Source organism: Diceros bicornis, chromosome 24, assembly GCF_020826845.1.
Source record: "Diceros bicornis minor isolate mBicDic1 chromosome 24, mDicBic1.mat.cur, whole genome shotgun sequence".
NCBI classification, from domain to species: Eukaryota; Metazoa; Chordata; class Mammalia; order Perissodactyla; family Rhinocerotidae; genus Diceros; species Diceros bicornis.
In genome coordinates this window covers 16,488,453-16,509,159 of record NC_080763.1, presented here as the reverse complement: position 1 = coordinate 16,509,159, position 20,707 = coordinate 16,488,453, and the positions used below count along the sequence as shown (strand labels likewise).

Genomic DNA, 20,707 nt, shown 5'->3' with positions numbered 1-20,707 from the left:
TGATTTGTTTCTTCTCTCTTTTTTCTCAGTCAGTCTGGGGAGAGTTTTATCAATTTTATTGACCTTTTCAAAGAATCAGCTTTTTATTTCACTGACTTTTTTCTCTATTGTTTTCAGTTTCATTAATTTCTATTATCTTTATTACTTCCTTCCCTCTGCTTACTTGGGTTTAATTCGTTCTTTTTCTGTTTTTTACAAGCTTAGGTCATTGATCTGAAACATCTCCTTTTCTAGTATAAGCGTTTAATTATATAAACTTCCTTCTAAGCACTGATTTAGCTGCATTCCACAAATTTTGATATGTTGTATTTTCATTTTTATTTACTTCAAAATATTTTTCAAGTTCTGTTATGATTTATTCTTTGACCTATGAGTTATTTAGAAGTTTTTGTTTAATTTCCAAATACTTGGGGATTTTCCACATATGTCTCTGTTATCGACTTCTGGTTTAATCTTCTTATGCTCAAAAAACGTACTTTGGGGGCTGGCCTGGTGGCACAGTGGTTGAGTTCGCACACTCTGCTCTGTTTCAGCGGCCTGGGGTTTAAGGGTTCGGATCTCAGGCATGGACCTATACCACTCATCAAGCCATGCTATGGCGGTGACCCACATACAAGGTAGAGGAAGACTGGCACAGATGTTAGCTCAGGGCCAACCTTCCTTACAAAACAACAACAACAAAAAAAATACTATGTACTATTTCAATCTTTTAAATCTGTTGAGGTTTATTTTATGGCCCAGAATATGGTCTATCTTGGCAAATATCTCATGTTTACTTGACAGGAATGCATATCCTGCAGGCATTGAGTGAAATGTTTTGTAAATGTCCATTAGATCAAATTGGTTGATCATGTTATTCAGGTCTTCTGACTTTCTTATCTATTAGTTCTATCAATTACTGAGACAGGAAGTTGAAATCTCCATGCACACAGACATGCTTGCATACAAACATTCATATGTATACAAACATACATATAATACGACAATAAAAATCAAGTACAAATTATATTTTTAAGCTTTTTCTCTATATTTTAAAAGCATTGCATGTTCACTGTAGAGAAATTTTAAAATTCAATAAAGTACTCATTCCATCACTCAAATTGGTTTTACTCTTTACTCTTATTTGAATGAAAAACTATCTAGAGAGTGTTGAAATGCCAGGCATGGTCCTGGCCCTATCCACCATCTCAGATCCACAGCCAGGAATCCACAGGAATGCTTAGTTTCCCGCCCAAACCTCAGAGGCCACCAGACATTCACTCATCATAGTTTACTAAACTGAGATAGAATCTCTTCTACTTCCTAGCTCTCTGATACTATATCTAGATCTCTAAAGCCTTTTCCAAGTTTAAGAATACTTTTTCTTCCTACAAGATACCAACATAATCTGAGAATAGCTCCTATATGATAAGACATCTCGCCATCTAAAATTATATTTTATTACTATTAGAAATAATACACAATATTAAGATAGGATCAAAATAAGGTTACAAACAAATATTAAAATTTAAGTTCAGTACCAATATATACAAAATTAACTCAAGTCCAAGATGAAAAGCAGTATCTGCAATTCATACATTCAAAAATATGTACTGAGTGCCTACTATGTGTTAGGCACTATTCCCGGCACTGAGAATAAAGCAGTGAGCAGAGTAGACAGAGTCCCCATAACCACTCTATGGGGTGGAGGGGACACAAGCAATAAACATAAACATGCCATAACACATTAGAGAATGAAAACTGTGATGGAGAAACTTAAAGCATAGTAAGAGACAGGAGGAGGCAGGGAGTGTAGTTAACACTTACATGGTCAGGGAAGTCCTCACTAATAAGGTGACAGGAAAGAATACATCATATGGATGTTTTGAGGAGGAATATTCCAGGCTGAGGAATAGCAAACACTTCCTGAGGCAGAATGTTTGTTGGCATGTTTAAGAAACTACAAGGAGGCATAAGGTCTGCTAATTTGAAAGGTATAATGAAGCAGACAACAACATACTTTTTAAAACACTTAGCTCAATATGAAGCCACCTAGTCAAAGTATAGTATAAAAGCTTAAAAATCTATGATTTTCCATTTAAATAAGGTAATTAAGCTGGGAAAATTCTGACCCCTCCTAAAGGAAGTATTTTTCAAAAGCCTTCTAAAACCAATACTTACTTGTCACAAAAATCAATACCACACTATGCTGTGTAAGTTAAGTACATATTCTGCATTTATCTCTAAACAGAAAAACAAAGGTAAAGATAGGGAGATATAGGGACACTTAAGTAACTATTCTTTCAGAGCGTTCTATTAAAACAAAGAAAAGCAGAGCCCCTTTTTCACTCAGGAAAATAAATCAGCTCAGAAAAAACTGAAAAGCATTAGCCTACAACTACTATTTAAAAGCAAATACAATTTTTAAAAAGTGAATTTTCATATTTTATACAGGATTAAGTCAAGCAACAGTATGAATTAATAAAATAAGCATATATACTAACTTTTCCACTCAATCAAGTAACTCCATAAAATATTTTTAAATTCTCCGTGACCAGGGAAAACAAGGATTTAAATTTATCATTTTAAGCAACTACAATAAAATTTAAAGATGAGCATCACTCAGGATAAACTTTACAGCACTTGACTTCACCAGGAATTACATCATATAATCCAAAATATGAATTAAAAAGCCATTAAAATTTGTAGAACTTTTTGTATGCCACTTGTTCTCCCTTCACTGCTTGCTTGGGTCTAAAATCTCAAAGGCTATGTAGTAGTTTACAGTACTGGTCCATATTCTTTATGTTAACAGGATCCAAGATTTTAATCTTCCATATACAAATCTAAACATTATAAAATCTTAACTAAATTTTATCTCAGTTTAAGGAATTCCCTTATCTTCGGTTGAGATGATGCATGGATAAATTGAAAAGCCTGACAACACTAAATGTTGGTGAGGCTGCAAAACAAGCAGAACTCTCCCACACACTGCTAAAGGGAATGTAACTTAGCACACACATGTTTTATAACTTACCCACCACAAACCCTTGCAATATACCCTCATCTTCATATCTCCCGATCATAATTCCCACTACTGAACGTCACGCCAACAGTAATCTTTCAAGAGTTCCTTACTGACACTTTCATTACTCTCTCTCAAAACACACCATAATAGTCAACCTCTAGCCATTTGAAGCAAACCAAATCCTACAGTGTACAAACAGCACTGAACACAGTAACATAATATCTAAACCTAAAATACTTACAAAACTGACATCTACTGCCATAAAAAAAAAAAAACTGTATAGAAATAGACCTAGGCAATTTCATGGAGTTTTCACACTTAATATTTATCTCAGTGTGACAAAAGTAATAGAAAACATGTGCAAAGAGTAAACAATGAGAACAAAGAAAAGGAGTGACTTTAGGAACTTTTAAAAACAACATTTAAATCTGCTCCAGGCTCAAATTGTGAAAAAGATAAAATAATCTCAAAAAAATGAACAAATTTAAGAAGATGGTGATATCTGCTATAACAATTAGACTGTGCTATCTTTAAAAAGTTATCTGTTTTACATTTCCTTCTAATTATATTACTTGATATTATGAGTCAGTGAACTTACTATAAAAGAAAGAAAGGAAAAGAAGAAAAAGAGAGAAAAAGAAAAACTTACTGGGATTGAAAATTCTTCAGCCAAATACTTCAAGGAAGCTGCTTCTCTTGCCAAGAGCTTGTTCCTTTCTCTCATGTTGCCCTGAAGCTGTGTATCAAACTCCTTTCTTACCACAGAAGCAATGGAGTCAATAATCACAAGTTTAACTCCTTTCGAAATAATTTCTTCTTCTAAGGATTCAATCCTGTAAAAGCAGGATTTATAAAATAGTGGATAAATTTAAGATATAAAAAAATAGGGCATTGCAAAGGTTAACCAACTTAAAACAACAACAACAACAAATTGTTCTTCCCTAAGTTACAGTAATGATTGCAAGTATGCAATAAACATAACTTACTTTCAGCTCTTCTATACATATTACACTCTTTTGGAAATAGACCAAAATGTTTTCATTTAGTTTCATGCCTTGGTTCTCCTATGATACTGCTAAAGCTCCAATTGTAGAGTAAAACTACTTGTGGTAGCCAGTCTCCAAAATGGCTCCCATTTGCTCCCACCTCCTGGTATTCACACCCCTGTTGAGTCCCCTCCCATGCTGTACCAGGGAATGATGGTACATCATTTCTGAGAGTAGTTTATAAAAGATACAGCTTCCATCTTGGGCTCTCTCACCTGCCCACTCTCTCAGGTCACTCATTCTGGGGGAGGTAAGTTGCCATGTTATAAGTAGCCCTGCGGAGAGGCCCTCACGGTGAGGAACATCCAGGAAAAGAGGGAGGCCTTTCAGCAACTACATGAGTGACCTTGAAATTCTCTAAGATTCTCCAGCCCCAATTGAGCCTTGAGGTGACTACAGCCCTGGCCAACACCTCGACTGTAAACTCTTGAGCAACCCCGATCCAGAAACACCCAGCTAAGCCACTCCCAGACACCTAACCCTCAAAAACTATGTGAGATAATATATGTTTGCTGTTTTAAGCTGCTAAACTTTGGGGTAATTAATAGATAATTAATACACCACTTAGTTAATTACATTTAACACGTTTTATTCATTTAATTTTTTTCTTTTTTGGTGAGGAAGATCGGTCATGAGCTAACATCTGTGCCCATCTTCCTCCACTTTGTACGTGGGACACCGCGACAGCATGGCTTGATGAGCGGTGCATAGGTCCGCGCCCGGGATCAGAACCTTTGAACCCTAGGCCGCCGAAGAGGAGCGCATGAACTTAACCACTACGCCACCTGGTGGCCCCTGCGTTTTTCGTTTTTAAAGAAATATTTCAACCAATAGGCTATCGTAAGTAAAGAAGAACAGTGAAATAATTATTTCCCATAATCCTAATATGTAGGAATTTTTTTTCACTCAGAAGCTGAAAATATGAAAAACAAAAAATAAATCTTCAAAGTATTACTAAAATACCAAAATCTAAAATGGTGTACCTTTGTAGAACTTCATCACAGCTGAGCTCCCGATAAAGATGAACTTTACTGCTTGTCAAAAGTAATTTGTCTTCATTATTAAAATATCTGGGAAAACGAGATTCTGCTATCTCAACCAGTCTGTGGGGAAAAAAACAGCACAAGCGAAAATAGTCAATGATATTTAAGGCCACATTGCTGAACCTCTAATGAATTTTACTTAAGAAACTCATAAGCCACAAGTAACACTAGAACAAAAAGCCTTATCAATAGAGCAGGTATAAACAAAACAGCTTAATATACAATCTTGGAATGTAAGCTGCTTCCTTTATAAGCAGTGAGAGAGGTTAGCAGTCAGAGCGTGAGACCAGCAAGGTCTTTTAGATCTCATCTAATGTTGAGCAAGCAACAATGTCTCTGAGGTTTATTTTCTGGGAATATATATGTTTTTTTATAAATGATAATTTGACTAGCAGCTGTAAGATATGTTTAGTAAATAAGAAAAATGCTTCATTTTCGTGAATGAAAGAAATATATTTGAACAAATATAGAATATTATCATGCTAATAATCAGATATCAGTAAGTCTCCATGTCTCAGGCCAGAAAAATATGCTTTCTGAATTAAAACTTAATATATACAAAATCCTATCCAATAGTTCCTTGGTAAACAGGAAATTATTTTCTAAACAAACGGATGGTGTCCAATATTTCCTGAGTAAACAAAAAATGGTTTTCTAAACACTGAATGCTGACCTCAAAGCTAGATCTAATACATGGGGTAGGCTAAGTGTAGGAGAGCAACAAGTTAAAACAGAGGCAACTATCATGATTAATAGTATAAGACATGGAGAGCAGTACTATAAATTTCAAGTATTTCTGGTTAAAAATGTAAAAATCCAAATCTTTGAGTCTAACTGTCTCCTATTTAAAAAGATACTTTATCATCCCAGTAATTAACCATCCAAGCGGGACTGGAAGGAAGGACTGTAAACACTAAAATCATCCTATATTTTACATTCCATTCAAAGACACAAAAGAACAGTGATTTCATTTCTAGATAGTCAATGAGTTCCAAGAAGAGGCTGAGAACTTTAAAGATATAAACAAAATAAGTTCCTCGCATATGCGATAATCAGAAATGAAAGAGAAAAATCTAAAACAGAAAAAGCAAGAAATAAAAGAAAACTAGTCAATAACTTTTTAAAAGTATATTTCAAACAATCTGAAAAGAAAAGGCATCATTTGGTTGAACAGGAAAAGAAAAATTACTTTAGGAGTAAAGATATGTAAAGAGTGAGAATAAAATGGATCCAATGACCATTCAGGAGAAGTGCTTGAGAAAGGAATAGGGATTGAAAAAAAGGAGGAAATGAGGTAAGTGATGAAAGCAAGCAGAAATGAGATGACATTGGCAAAGGCAGAACAGGCAGATTTTGAAGGTTTGGGGAAAATGTGTAAATTTCTTGATTAGAGCAACTATTTGCTGAGTTTAGTGCTAGTCAGAAAAGTCAGCTAAAAAGTTCTGACACTTGGAACCCACTGACTTTTAGTAGGCTAGGTATGGCAACATCTGCCAGAAACATGAAGTTTTTCAAAATTTGGACACTCAGTTGATTAGGAACCAGATTGAGAGTACCTAACTCACTGGCAACAACTGAACAGCTGACAGAAAATAATGATTTTCTTCCTCCAACACTAGGCTGGATTTCAACTAGTGGCCTGAGTGGTGAAAGGCTCTGGAACTTATTACTGCTCTCTCATCCCATTAAGGCCCCTCAGAAGGAAGGAGGTCAATCTATAGACATGAACTAACTTTAGTCACAGTCACTATGTTAAATAACTGTACCAAATGGTATTTACATACCAACACCCTATAATTTCCCATAAGTTTCTCCAAATGTTTTCTATTTTAGAAAAGATGTCTAAAAATATATAAATCAAAAATCAAATATAAATATAGTATTCTATATGCCTCAGATTAATCATAGCAATTTCCTGTGACAATCTTCATTACAAAGATCTTTTCTGATTAGAACAAACAACAGAAAAGACTTATCTTTTGCTCCCAGACATTAATTACATAAAGTTTGAAAGCAATGCCATCTGGTGGACATCTTTTCTATAAAAGTGTTCCTTTCAAAGGATACACTTAAGAGTCATTCATTCAGGGGCTGGCCCGGTGGCGCAAGCGGTTAAGTGCGTGAGCTCCGCTGCAGTGGCCCGGTGTTCACTGGTTTGGATCCCGGGCGTGCACCGACGCACTGCTTGTCAAGCCATGCTGTGGTGGCCTCCCATATAAAGTGGAGGAAGATGGGCATGGATGTTAGCCCAGGGCCAGTCTTCCTCAGCAAAAAAAAGAGGAGGATTGGCAGATGTTAGCACAGGGCTGATCTCCTCACCAAAAAAAAAAAAAAAAATTCATCCAATCAACAAATATTTATTGAGGACCTACTATATGCCAGGCACTATTCTAGGTGCTAAGGATATGGCAATGCACAACAACAGCAAAACAAAACAAAACCTTTCCCTCATGGAACTATATTCTACTGAGAGAGACAAACAAATAAATACTACACGCCAGGTAGTAAGGGCTCTAAAGACAATGAACCAGGATGAGGCAAGAGACTGTGACAGATGGAAGCAAGTGCTATTTTATGTAGGGTGGTCTGGGAAAGCCTGTTTATTAAGGTGATATTTGAGCAAAGGTTTAAGGGAGATGACAAAATGAACTATGGATATCCAGTGGAACAGCACATAGAAAGAGAGAATTATAGCAAGTGCAAAAGTGTAACAAGATGCCTGGTGTGTGTGAGGAAAAATGAGGAGGCTAATGTAGCCAGAACACAGGACGTAAGAGAAGAATAAAGAGAAATAAGGTCAGAGGACTAGCCAGGGGCCAAGATCACATGAGATCCTTAGGTTTGTGGTATTTTGTCTAGATTTTATTTAGTAAAATGGGAAACCTAGGAGCAAGACTTACATGATCTGATGACTTTTTTTTTTTTAAAGAATCACCTCTAGCTCCCAAATGGAGAAGAGGCTGCAGATGGGGCAAGGGTGCAAGCAAGATCAGCCAGTGCAGTAGGCCAGATAAGAGATGCTGGTGACTTGACCTAGACAATAGCTCAGGTGATTAGAAGCAACTGAACTAAAAATATAGTTCAAAAGAGGAGCTGAAGGGATTTCTTGACTAATTGGATGAGCATCTGGAAGAATGGAATTACCATTCACTGAAGTGGAGAAGACTGGATTCAGATCAAGGTTTTTGTTATTAGTTCCCCCTGTTACTTCACAGCTCTTGTATAAAATGAAGGTTAAAAGCTTTACATTAGTGACCACATGCCAACTTGAAATAAAACATATGCTTAATGTAAAAAAAAGTTTTCCAAAATTCTAGTCGAAATATAATATCGCAAATGTGCTGAAATGTAAATTTATGGTTTCTCAAAGTTTCTTGTACATATGTAATATTTTCCTGTTCATTAATTCAATATGTATTTCCTCAGCACTGTAGTATTATTAAATACAATAATGTGAATCTATTAGTTCCTCACAAATTCCAGAAAATTCCAAAGTTTTGTTTTAGCAATAATAAGTACTTATGACTAATTTCCATTTTCTATCCTAGAAACTCTTCAACCATCTCCCCCAATCCCCACCTTCTAGGGTCCTGGGTCCCATCTCTTGCTTCCCCAGATCTCTCAGTTTTCCTCACACACATATCCATTTGCAGTTCTAAGACCAAGCTTTATTTTCATTTATTCATTTTATTTCTCCCAAAGTTTTATTTCAGAAACCTCTATTACTATTTACCATTCATATCACCTTCCTTTCTTATTCTTAACCTCCAGTTCCATCTTTTTCTAATTATCTCCAGTAGGGATAATATAGTATTCATTCAATTCATGTATACTGGAATGCTCATGGTTGCCAAAATTTCCACAGACAGGTTACTAGGTTAATTTATTTAGCCATATTCTCAAGGTATATAAAAGCACATAGCGTCTAAGACTATATCAGATCTTAAGCATAAGTCCAACAGGTAAAATAAAAAAAAAAACAAACTTGTTCTGAATCAGTCAGAAGGAGGAGATCCAGAACTCTGCCTGCTTAGCACTCCCCTCACCCCAATGCAGTTCCTGAGTACCCAAGGGCATCAGACTATACTATTATCTAATTATTAAGCAGGCTGGAGACACAGCTGGTCTATGATGAACATATTACTTTAGATTATCTTCTCAAAGACATGTATAAATAAGCTAGTTAGTGTCTCGCTTTAAAAAATATAATTAATCTTTCCAAAGTGCTTTTAAGTACATCACCTGGAAGAGTTTCTTTTCTTTATACATTTTAAACTTACGGAATTTTTATTTATTCCTCCTCTGTTTTCTCCCTCCTTCTTGATAAAAAGATATCTAGCCATTTTTTATGTGGACACTTTAAATATATTACAAGTTTACTTGTCAATTATACCTCAATAAAGCTGAAAAAAAATTTATTTGTCTCCATTCCTGAATTGGTGCCCCTTAAATTTTGTCCTTGAGGTGAGTGCCTTACTTGCCTCACCCTAATCCTGGCCCTGGGATAATGTACTGAATAGTTGAATTACGACTCATTTAAAAATTAATAAGATAGAACAAATGAAAGTAAACTAACAAGATGAAATTTATTTGGGATAAAAGTAAATCTGGATGTTAGCTGAGGGCTGATCTTCCTCACAAAAAAAAAGGTAAATTCAGAAAGTCAACTTTGTACATTCAGAATTGGAGATTCATGGTATAGCATGAGTTCATGTGAAAAGGAGTTAAGAGCTTTAGTGGACTATAGGCTCACCATATGCTACCAGCGTCACATGGTTACTCAAACACTAATGCAATTCAATCTGCAAAAAATAGGAAATCACAAAGATAACTCTATTCTGCACTGGTCAGAGTACTGGAGAACTTCTAGGTTCAGCATTTAAAGATCAACTTCAATTAAGCAGAGCATGTTCAGGGGACTAAGATGATGGGGGAATATGGAAATTATGTCATACGAATAATAATAGAGGTAAAAGGGAAGAATTAGTTTTGGAAAGAGAAGATTAAAAGCGTTGGGAACAAAATCGCTCTTTTCGAATACAGTGGCTCTCAACCCTGTCTGCGTATTAGAATCGCATGGGGAGCTTTTAAAACTTTAGATGCCCAAGTCACATCCCCAACAAAACGAATCAGAATTTTGCTAGTGGAATCTAGGCATCAGTAATTAAGCTCCCCAGACGACGCCAATGTGCAAATTTGAGAATCACTAATTCAAAGGACAAGTGGTAGAAAGATTAGCCTTATTTTGTCATGTTTCATGGAATAGAGCTAGCTTCACAGAGGGTTACTTTGGCTCAACATAAAAAGTACATTTGGGGGCCAGCCTGGTGGCCTAGTGGTTAAGTTTGGAGCACTCTGTTTCGGTTCCCAGGCACGTACCTATACCATTCATCAGCAGCCATGCTGTGGCGGCAACCCACATACAAAACAGAGGAAGATTGGCAATAGAGGTTAGCTCAGGGTGAATCTTTCTCAAGCAGAAAGAGGAAGATTGGTGACAGATGTTAGCTCAGGGCAAATCTTCCTCAGCAAGAAAAAAAAAAGCACATTTGAACCTGTATTTTCTTATTTTTTAAAAATTTTTAACGATACCTATCATAGTTTTTATTCTTTTTTTTTTCCATCTTTTTTATTCTCTGAAAGAATTTATATAAGACTTTTTCTTTATTGAGGTATAATTGGCATATAACATTATATTAGTTTCAGGTATAAAACACAATGATTCAATACTTGTACACATTGTGAAATGATCACCACAATAATTCTAGTTAACATTCGTCACCCTACATAGTTACAAAATTTTTTTTCTTGTTAGGAGAACTTTTAAGATCTATTCTCTTAGCAACTTTCAAATAGGCAATACAGTATTATTAACTATGGTCACCATACTGTACATTACATCCCCATGACTTATTTATTTTATAACTAGATGTTTGTACCTTTTGACCTCCTTCACCCATTTTGCCCACCCCCCGCCCCTGCTTCTGGCAACTACCAATCTGTTCTCTGTATCTGTGAGCTTTGTTGTTTTGTTTTGTTTAGATTCCATATATAAGAGAAATCATATGGTATTTGCCTTTCTCCATCTGACCTATTTCACTTAGCATAATGCCCTTGAGGTCCATTCATGTTGTTGCAAATGGCAAGATTTCATTCTTTTCTATGGCTGAACAATATTCCACATATATACCACATTTTCTTTATCCATTCATCCATCGATGGGCACTTAGGCTGTTTCCATATCTTCGCTATTGTAAATAATGCTGCAATGAACATGGGTGTGCCTATATCTTTTTGAGTTAGTGTTTTCATTTTCTTTGGATAAATTTGGAAGTGGAATTGCTGGATCTTCTGGTAGTTCTATTTTTAATTTTATGAGGAACCATACTGTTTTCCATAATGGCTGCACCAATTTACATTCCCACCAAAAGTGCACAAGAGTTCTCTTTTCTCCACATCCTAACACTTATTATTGTCTTTTTGATAAGAGCCTTATTTAACAGCTGATATCTCATCGTGGTTTTGATTTGCATTTCCCTGATGATTAGTGATGTTGAGCACCTTTTCATGTATCTGTTGGCCATCTGTATGTCTTCTTTGGAAAAATGTCTATTCAGATCTTCTGTCCATTTTTTAATCAGATTTTTTTTTGCTATTGAGTTGTATGAGTTTTTTATATATTTTGGATTTTAACACCTTATCAGATATAAGATTTACAAATTTTTTCTCCCATTCAGTAGGTTGCCTTTTCATTTTGTTGATGATTTCCTTTGCTGTGCAGAAGCTTTTTAGTTTGATGTAGTCTCACTTGTTGATTTCTGCTTTTGTTACCTTTGTTTTTGGAGTCAGATCTAAAAAATCATCACTAAGATTGATGTCAGGGAGCTTACCACCTATGTTTTCTTCTAGGACTTTTATGATTTCCGGTCTTTCATTCAAGTCTTTAACCCATTTTGAGCTAACTTTCGTGTACAGTGTAAGATAGTAGTCTAGTTTCATTGTTTTGCATGTGACTGTCCAGTTTTCCCAACACAATTTATTGAAGAGACTGTCCTTTCCCCATTGTATATTCTTGGCTCCTTTGTCATAAATTAATTGATCATATTTATTTATTTATGGGCTCTCTATTCTGTTCCATTGATCTGTCTGTTTGTTTTTATGCCAATACCATACTATTTTGATTACAAAAACTTTGTAATACATCTAGCAATTTATTGACAGAAATTATTTGCCACTTTGTATCACTTACCCTAAGTTCTCTATATGCAAATCCTTTAATCATCCCTCATATTAATCCTTCAATTCACTTTCTCATTTACTTGCTTGTAAGCACAAAATGGAGACAATGCTACATACAGAGACATACAGAGAGTCACAGATATTCCTTTTTGAGTCTCATATTCTCCTGCTTTACCTCTTCTCTAAGTCTAGAAACTATCCCAGTTGTGGCAGACACTATTAATTACCCACCACTATCCATTCCCACTTCTCCCTTGGTATGAGAACCCCAATCTTATTCAGGCAGCAATGTTAACCAGCCTCAGGCAACTCATCAACTATCTTTTCTCCTTACTTTACCATCCTCCCTTGCATATAGGGGTGGCCCAGTGAGAAATCTGCAAGAGGATTCCAGAGGATAAAAAGGAAATCAGCAGAGAAAAGGAGATGGCTATTCTGAAAAAAGTATATTTTCCTGATAAAAGACATAGCTGGCCCTTTCCCTTCCCACTGACTTGAGCACAGAATGGATACGATGCATAAAAATGTACCAGCCCTAGGTCTCCCTGTCATCACTGAGCAGCAGATCCAGTGCCAGCAACCAGCTACTCAGGTCTTCTTGTTATATGAAAAAACTAAACCTCTTTTTGTTTAAGCCACTGTTCTTTGGGTATTCAGTTACTTGCAGCAGAACGCTTTCCTAACCGATTGACCAACCTTCCCCAATAAATCCAAATAGAATTCAAGCAGTCCTGTAACAGCACAAATGAAATGTGACCAGGCAGAACATAGCCAGCTCCATTCTCTGACCCACCATGACAAATTCCAGAAGGTAGTATGAGAATGCTAAGTCTGGCATCTATACAAAAGAGCACTGGTACTTTTTATTCCACCTGACCCTATAACCAGACCTTAAAATGCATTCCATATAGTAGCCAGATGACGACACTTTTCAAGCCTTGTGGAGAATAGACTAGAAAAGTAAAAACAACAAATTTCAACATCTATCCTCAAATGACCTTCATAAGAGCTCCTTGTGAATTATCCAACATAATTCCAACAAATGGACTAAAATTTTACCTCTTAATTTTCCAACCTGCCTTGGGGGCAAGTACTAATACACACATAGGCAGGAAAAGATAATGAAGGAAAATAAGTAAATATGGAGGATGCAAAAAGTAGATAATTAAGGCTATATGCAAAGACAAAGAAAAACAAACAAAAAGCTCCACAAACTAATTTGGACTAGTCACCTGCTACTGTATTTATGCTGGATTTCACCCAATTCACTGATAAGATTTTCAACCTACTCTGAACTGTAATATTGATAACAATGGAATCATGCAACAGTTTACTCCTTAAGAAGACATCCTACACTCAGTTTTGTATGTGGTACAAGAAAGCAGGAATCTAATTACAGTGAACTGAACTGCTGTTATCAGAATAAACTTAATCCTTCAATTCTGCAAAGCAAATTCCCCAGGACCTTTGCAAGAGCTATTTATACATTAGCTACTTATTACCTAATTGGCTATTTAATACTTACTTGGCTTGTTAGTTGAAGGCCAGTCATTGGCATTTTAAAGAGTACCTTTCACTTGGACCACCTGAGTGAACCAATGTCTTTATCAGCTTTAGTATCAAATATATTTCAGTGTTCAGATTTCCAGTGGTCTCATATGTTTATGCTTCTGTTGGTTTTTTTTTTTTACTACTTATTTGTTTAAGATCCAAATAAGTTCATCACATTGCAACCGATCAACACATCTTTTTTTTTTTTTCAGCTTAATTGAGATATAATTGACATATAACATTGTGTGAGTTTAAGGTGTACAATGTGATGAGAGCAATAGATCTTTTACGTCTCTTTTAATTTAAAGGTTCCTCTTCCAACTCTTTTTTTCAATCTTACAATTTATTTGTTAAAGAAACCAGGTTGTTTGTTCGGTCATTTTCCAGTTTGGATTTTCTGATTGTATCCCTCTGATGTAGTTTAACACGTTCCCCTCTTCTCTGTATACATTGTAAACTGGTAGTTGGATCTATAGATGTTGTAAACTGAAGGCCTGATCACATTCAGGTTTGATTACTCTTCTATCAGGAGGTACCACAATGACTGGCTGTCTTTTTGTGATGCTAACAACCTTTTATGTTTATGAACTGTTTTTACTCACAACATTTCTGACACCAAATGTGTGGGTTGTCCACACCAAGCAATTCTTCAATTCTCTGTGGACACCAACTGGGTGTCCTACAAGTTAATTCAATTCTGACACTAACTACCAACAGTTAGCTCAGACTCCACAAGGCTCAGTCCCATAAGACTGCCCCCATTGCCCCCAGACACCAATGGCAAGTCCCGGGCCTCTGGTACTTCTGATCAACCAGCTATAAATTAGGAGTTCCCACGCCCCCCTACTGAAGTTCAATAATTTGCTAGAATGGCTCACAGAACTCAGGAAGGCACTTTACTTACTAGTACCAGTTTATTACAAAGCATACAACTCAGGATCAGACAAATGAAAGAGATGCATAGAGTAAAGTATTGAGGGTATGGGGGAACACAGAGCCTCCATGACCTCTCTGGGCACACCACCCTCCGACACGTCTATGTGTTCACCAACCTGGAAGCTCTCCAAACCCTATCATTTAGAGATTTTTGTGGAGATTCCATTACATAGGCATGATTGACTAAATCATTGGTTATTAGTGATTACCTGGTTTCCTGCCCCTCTCCCTTCCTCACAGGTTGGGGGGAAGTGGAGCCTAAAAGTTACAAACCTATAATCACACAATTGGATCCTCTGGAAACCAGCCCCCATATGAAGCTATCTAGGGTCTGCCAAGAGTCAGGTCATTAGCATAAACTGAAGTGTGATGGAAAGGGAATAATTATGAATAACAAATGATGCTTCTCTCACCTCTATCACTTGGGAAATTCCAAAAGTTTTTGAAGCTCTTTTTCCAAGAACCAGGATGAAGACAAAATATATATTGCTTATTATATCACACTATTCACATCCTAGATCCATTAAATTGTTAGGGCTTGTAATTTGGTGATATCCCATCATTCCTTCTTCATTTATTACTAAAATACTTCTATAAAAAGACCTATTTGTTACTCAGTAATACAGTTTATATAGAAAAGGGAAAACAGATGCTTAATTTCTTTTTTTTCTACTCATTTTCAAAATGAGCTGCTTCTCCAGAATTCTCCAATAGCGATCAATTAGTTGCTTTTCATTTCTTAATCTTATAGACTCATGGATTTAAACATACTTCATGTGTTTTAATCCATTGCCACTATTATTCTTATTGGTAGTCAATCTGTATCATCTTTGGCCAGTGAGACCTCTTCAGGTTGACTCCTGAATCCTTCTGACACTGCCCTACCTAGTCTTTGATAGCTTCCTTGCTATCTGATATGATGTTTCAGACCATCCTAAAAATTTCCTGCTCCAAAGCTAGGATCAATCATTTCCTAAGGAACCTCATTCCTTTTAGTAGGAAATGGTATCTGGATTTCACAATCTGAGAGTAATACTTGTCAATTCATTAATTTATCAAACATTTTCTGAGCAGTTAATGTGTGTCAGTCACTGGATCTGGCCTTGAGGAAACAAAAATAGAACACAAACTCAAGGAGCTGACAAACCAGTGGCATATACTTAGAAAGAATAGATAACCAAGAGATGTAGAACAAAGCAAATAAGTTCTAGGCGAAATAATCCATTTGGAATTTATCTGGTCAGGTAATACCCTTTGATCTAAATAGTACTCTTAGAGAGAAATAAGGGAGAGATCTGATTCATAGTGACAGTTAGAAAAAGACTCACAAGACTATACCTATACTATGGCTAAGAGAACAGAACTGAATCAGTCTCCAATGTAAAAGCACTCCTGCTTATGAATGTCAATCAGAGCAGGGGAGGAGTGGGGGGGGGGGACCAGACTTATCTTCAGGTGTATAGAATTACACAAAAGACTGAATGCCTCTCTCAAAGAATGTTAAAGGTCCTTGCCAAAATAAGGAAATATTTTCCTTCCAAGCATGGATATTCCTACTTACCAGTGTGTTTCTCACATTTTATACCATACTATCTCAAAGATTAAAGTAAAATACTCCTCAATCAAAAATTGTTTTGAAATTTGCACTCTTTCCATTCACTAACATTTCACTTCCAACTAGAAATTACTTACAAAGCAGCTTACCTTTAGTCTTTCTTATTAATTTTCCAACTTCTCCATTTTCTACTTACATTCCTCCCTCTCTTTCTTGAATTTCTTTCTTCCTAACTCTCTGCAAAACACAGCTTATCCAGGAACCCCACTTAAACCAATAAGAAAAGGATAGAAACGACAAAAAGAAACTGGTTTCCCGTGTCAATTTTAAAAGGAAAATTCCTTTAACACAGTATCTAGCATTCTGTGTTCTCAAAAAAAAGGTAAATGTTAACCTATTTGTGAATGTTACATGCTGTATATAAGTTACAAAAATAAAGCAATATAATGGAAAATAATGAAATCGCCTACCTTTCAGCACTAAATGCTGACTCTGTGTCAATGTACACAACAGCTCCTCCTAATCCGCCCACGTCGACGGGTATTGTAGCCAAAACACTCATCATTATACAAAACTGAGTTTTTCCACAACCTGGTGGACCTGTAATCTAAAAAAAAGATATTTGTATAAACATCACAAGCTATTCAAAGCAAAATCCTCTTAAGAACTTGCCACATACACAGTCGAACTAACCTGAGTTCCTGGAAAGAACATTCTAATACATCCATCGTATGTAATGAATTAATCTTTCCCCCATGTATCTGGATTGGTACTAGTTATGTACCATCCTTGGGAGAAACGAGAAAATAGTCACTCAAATCATCCTCTGTGTTCTGTAGTTCAGATGAAAAACTTTGGTTGAGAAAGGCTGGAGGATTCATTTATACATTCACAACTTGGAGTTCTATACCTTTTCCTCATTAAGACATTTATAGAAGGATCTTGAAAATATTTAGGATTTAATAACGGGTTTAGCATTTGGTATGAATTGGGCTTTCAGAATAATTTTGTAATAGTCCCATTAAAAGCTACTTTGATCTTTATTCTTAACAGTAAAGTATTTAGGGGTGAAGAGTACTGACATATACAGTTTACTTACAAATGGTTCAGTGAAACAACTGTGTTGTGTTTATGCAGAAAAAGAGAAAAGCAAAAGTAATAAAATTCAACAATTGTTGAATCTAGGTGATTCTTACTTTGAAATGTATGTTTTGAAATTTTAGTTGTTGGAAAGCTATTTAGAGATTATAAAATTTGAAATCAAGAGGATATAGATGGAAAAGAATAATAAATTAATCACATGCATATTCAAGTCCAACTGGAAGTGGTTAACAAAAATTAATTTGAAAATGTTAAAAATATCCCCTTTAAATATACGCTATTTGTCACACTGGCTGTAGCATCCAAATTTTAGGAACCAAAACACTATCCCTTTTGAAAATAACATTAATGAACAATTTTTCACAATAGGAAGAATGGAAAAGAAGAGAAGGGAGGGAGGAGAGAAGAAAATCTCAGGTAGAGATGAAAAAAGTCTGAGCTAAGACTGAGATATACTGTAGTTAAGAAGAAATGGTCTCAGATATGTCATGAGCAGGAAGATACAAGGAGGGGTGATCCACGAGTCTAAACCATGTAGGCCAGTGGCTCTCAAACTTCAGTGAGCATTAGAGGCACTTGGCAAGGCTGTTCACCAGCATTTCCAGTTCAGTAGGCCTGGGATGGGGCCTGAGAATTTACATTTTTAATAAGGTCCCAGGTGATGCTGATGCTGCTCTACCCTTTAAGAACTACTGTTTTAGCATTTAGACTAAAGATAAACTTCATTCATCAAGGCTCAACAGTAAAAAACAAAGGCTCACCAGTTAGAAACTATGTGCTAATTTATAACCTCTAAAACAATGATTTAGACTTTAAGGATAAGTAAGTGCTGCTGCCAGTAATAGTGTGCCAGATCACGAGTGATCAGTGAAAAGGGGTCTCCAAACTTCTTTGATTACATATTTTCACAAACAAATAAAAATTTAGTATGATCCTCCAATATATGCATATTTATTATATTATACTATTTTACTAACATGTTCTATGCAGTATAAAACATACATAAAATAGGAATTAAAAAATAAAAAATTATAGGCATTTAAAATTAGTTTATATACTTATTTATTAGTTGTACAGATCTTTTCACTCATAAAAGTTATCCGCACTTTAGTGGAGCAATGACAATAACAACAATAACAAATGAAATTATATTCTTTTTAAATATTGATTTAAATATTTTGTAATTCAGTGATTGAAATGTCAGGTACTAAGTTCTACTTATTTCAGTACTTAATTGCAATGGCTGTACAGTTGAGAAAGAGATAAATGCAAAAATGCAAGGACTTAAAGAAATATATCATTCATTCTATTTCCTAAATCACTATTTTCATTTTTTAATACCTCCCATCAATTAGTAAAAGTTTTTGGCTAATAAATTTCTATCTTCCCTCATGTCAATCAATTATTCTTGCAAACTAATAGAAAGACATTGCATTTTAACATTTTTAACAATTGGTTTCAAAATCAACTGACTCTTTATTTGGAAGATTTTTCAATAGCATAGAAAATAGTGTTACAAATTTTTTAAAGTGTGCAGATAGCAAAGTTTTCACAAGACACATACTTCTTTGACAACAAAAATCACATGATAAAAGAAATATTTCCAAGCAGTGATTTAAAAAACACTCTCTCTGTATTTTAATCTCTGTCTTTAAAAAGGCAGTTACTTCCTTACTCATTGTAAAAACACAGGCTTTACTTGGAAGAGATGGAGTAAGAGTGTTCCATTGTTTGATGACTGGTTGGTTGATATGTAGCATATTACACAGCCACTTGGCATACAAAAAGGGTCAGCAAAATTGATATATCTTATCTTTTCATTTAAAAAAATGTTTCACCCATCTTTAAATTCAACAACTTTTTTACAATCTATGCCGTGAAATAACCAAAGAAGCTCTGGTGATTCAAACGATTTTCATGGTCCCATCTCATCTCATTACAGAGTACTATGGAGACTCTGTAATTTACCAGCCAGGTTTTTATAAAAATTAACAACATTGATACTGTCCTGAAGCACTCTTCATACATCTGACATCAACTTCTATGTTGCTATAGATTGTTTAAAGATGATGCAACACAAAAGTTCAAAGAATTTTACAAGGAAGATCCATATACCCACCACCTAGACTCTGCAATTACCGTTTTTGCTATTACTATACTACACTTTACTAATCTACCCATCAATCCATCCCTCTATCCATTCATCAATCCATCTTAAGTTTTTTTAATGCATTTCAAAGTAGGTCAAAAACATCAACATACTTTCCCCTCAAGTTTAGCAAATACATCATTAACCTGAGTTTAATACATATGATTCTTTTTTTTTTTTGAGGTAAATTTTGCATACAGTGAAATGCACATATCTTAAGTGTACCATTTGATGAGTTCCAACAAATGCATACATATATCCAATCTAAACCCCTATCAAGTCATAACATCACCATTACTCCCAGGAAATTCCCTCAGAAACATTGTTTTATATTCAATAAGTCACTTATTTTTGAGAACATATCTTTCCTGATACATCTTTACTTTCATAGCACAAAAAAAAATTTAATTCTTCATGTATTTCACTACTGAAACAGAATCAGCTAATACAATAACCTGAGCCACATTAGAAACTTCTGTACTTTAATTATATAGCATCCTTCCACACTGAATAATTTGCTTTAATTCTTGATGCTTCAAATTGTCTGTAATGATTTCTATACATGTTCTGAAAGTATTTATTCACAAACAAATCCATTTAAGTTGTTGCCACGTTGTTTCCTATGTTTTATTTCATCCATTTTACTGTAACAGAAAAAACGACTATGCCTCTAACGTTATTTATTAATAATGTATTGCATTTGGTCTTTTGCTATTAACCCAAAAGAGGTTTTCAATATCTATCATTAATTTTAGTGAAATTTTTCTAGATATTGAATTATGTATCACATGACTTTAAACATCACTGAAAAACTTGTGGAAGTTTGTCTTCCCGTCCTGTGTGTGGATATAATTCCATTTATATGTTTATATATTCCATTTATATAACTGTCTTCTTTATAATTTCAAGTTTTTTGGATGTCTCCTCAGATGGAATTAGATTGTCATTGATTTTTACTCCATTAGTCATAGGAGAATCACAGCTCTGACTTTTATGTGCATGTGGTTCACTTCTGCTCACAATATTGGCATTGTCTTCAATACAGTTTCTTTTCAGAAAACTTTTTATGCCATTTGTCTG

At 35.2% G+C, this 20,707-nt stretch overlaps 1 protein-coding gene across 7 annotated transcripts in view; it reads right to left on the bottom strand.

The window, feature by feature from the left end:
• The window catches only part of RAD51B (RAD51 paralog B), a 648,418-nt gene that overhangs the window by 600,496 nt on the left and 27,215 nt on the right, over window positions 1-20,707 (bottom strand). For all 7 annotated transcript variants that reach the window (XM_058567173.1, XM_058567174.1, XM_058567172.1 and 4 more), the window contains exons 5-7: window positions 16,848-16,984; window positions 5,037-5,156; window positions 3,657-3,840 (exon numbers count right to left, since the gene is read on the bottom strand). In XM_058567173.1, the coding sequence (XP_058423156.1) occupies window positions 3,657-3,840; window positions 5,037-5,156; window positions 16,848-16,984 (441 nt within the window). The remainder of the gene's footprint in view (window positions 1-3,656; window positions 3,841-5,036; window positions 5,157-16,847; window positions 16,985-20,707) is intronic.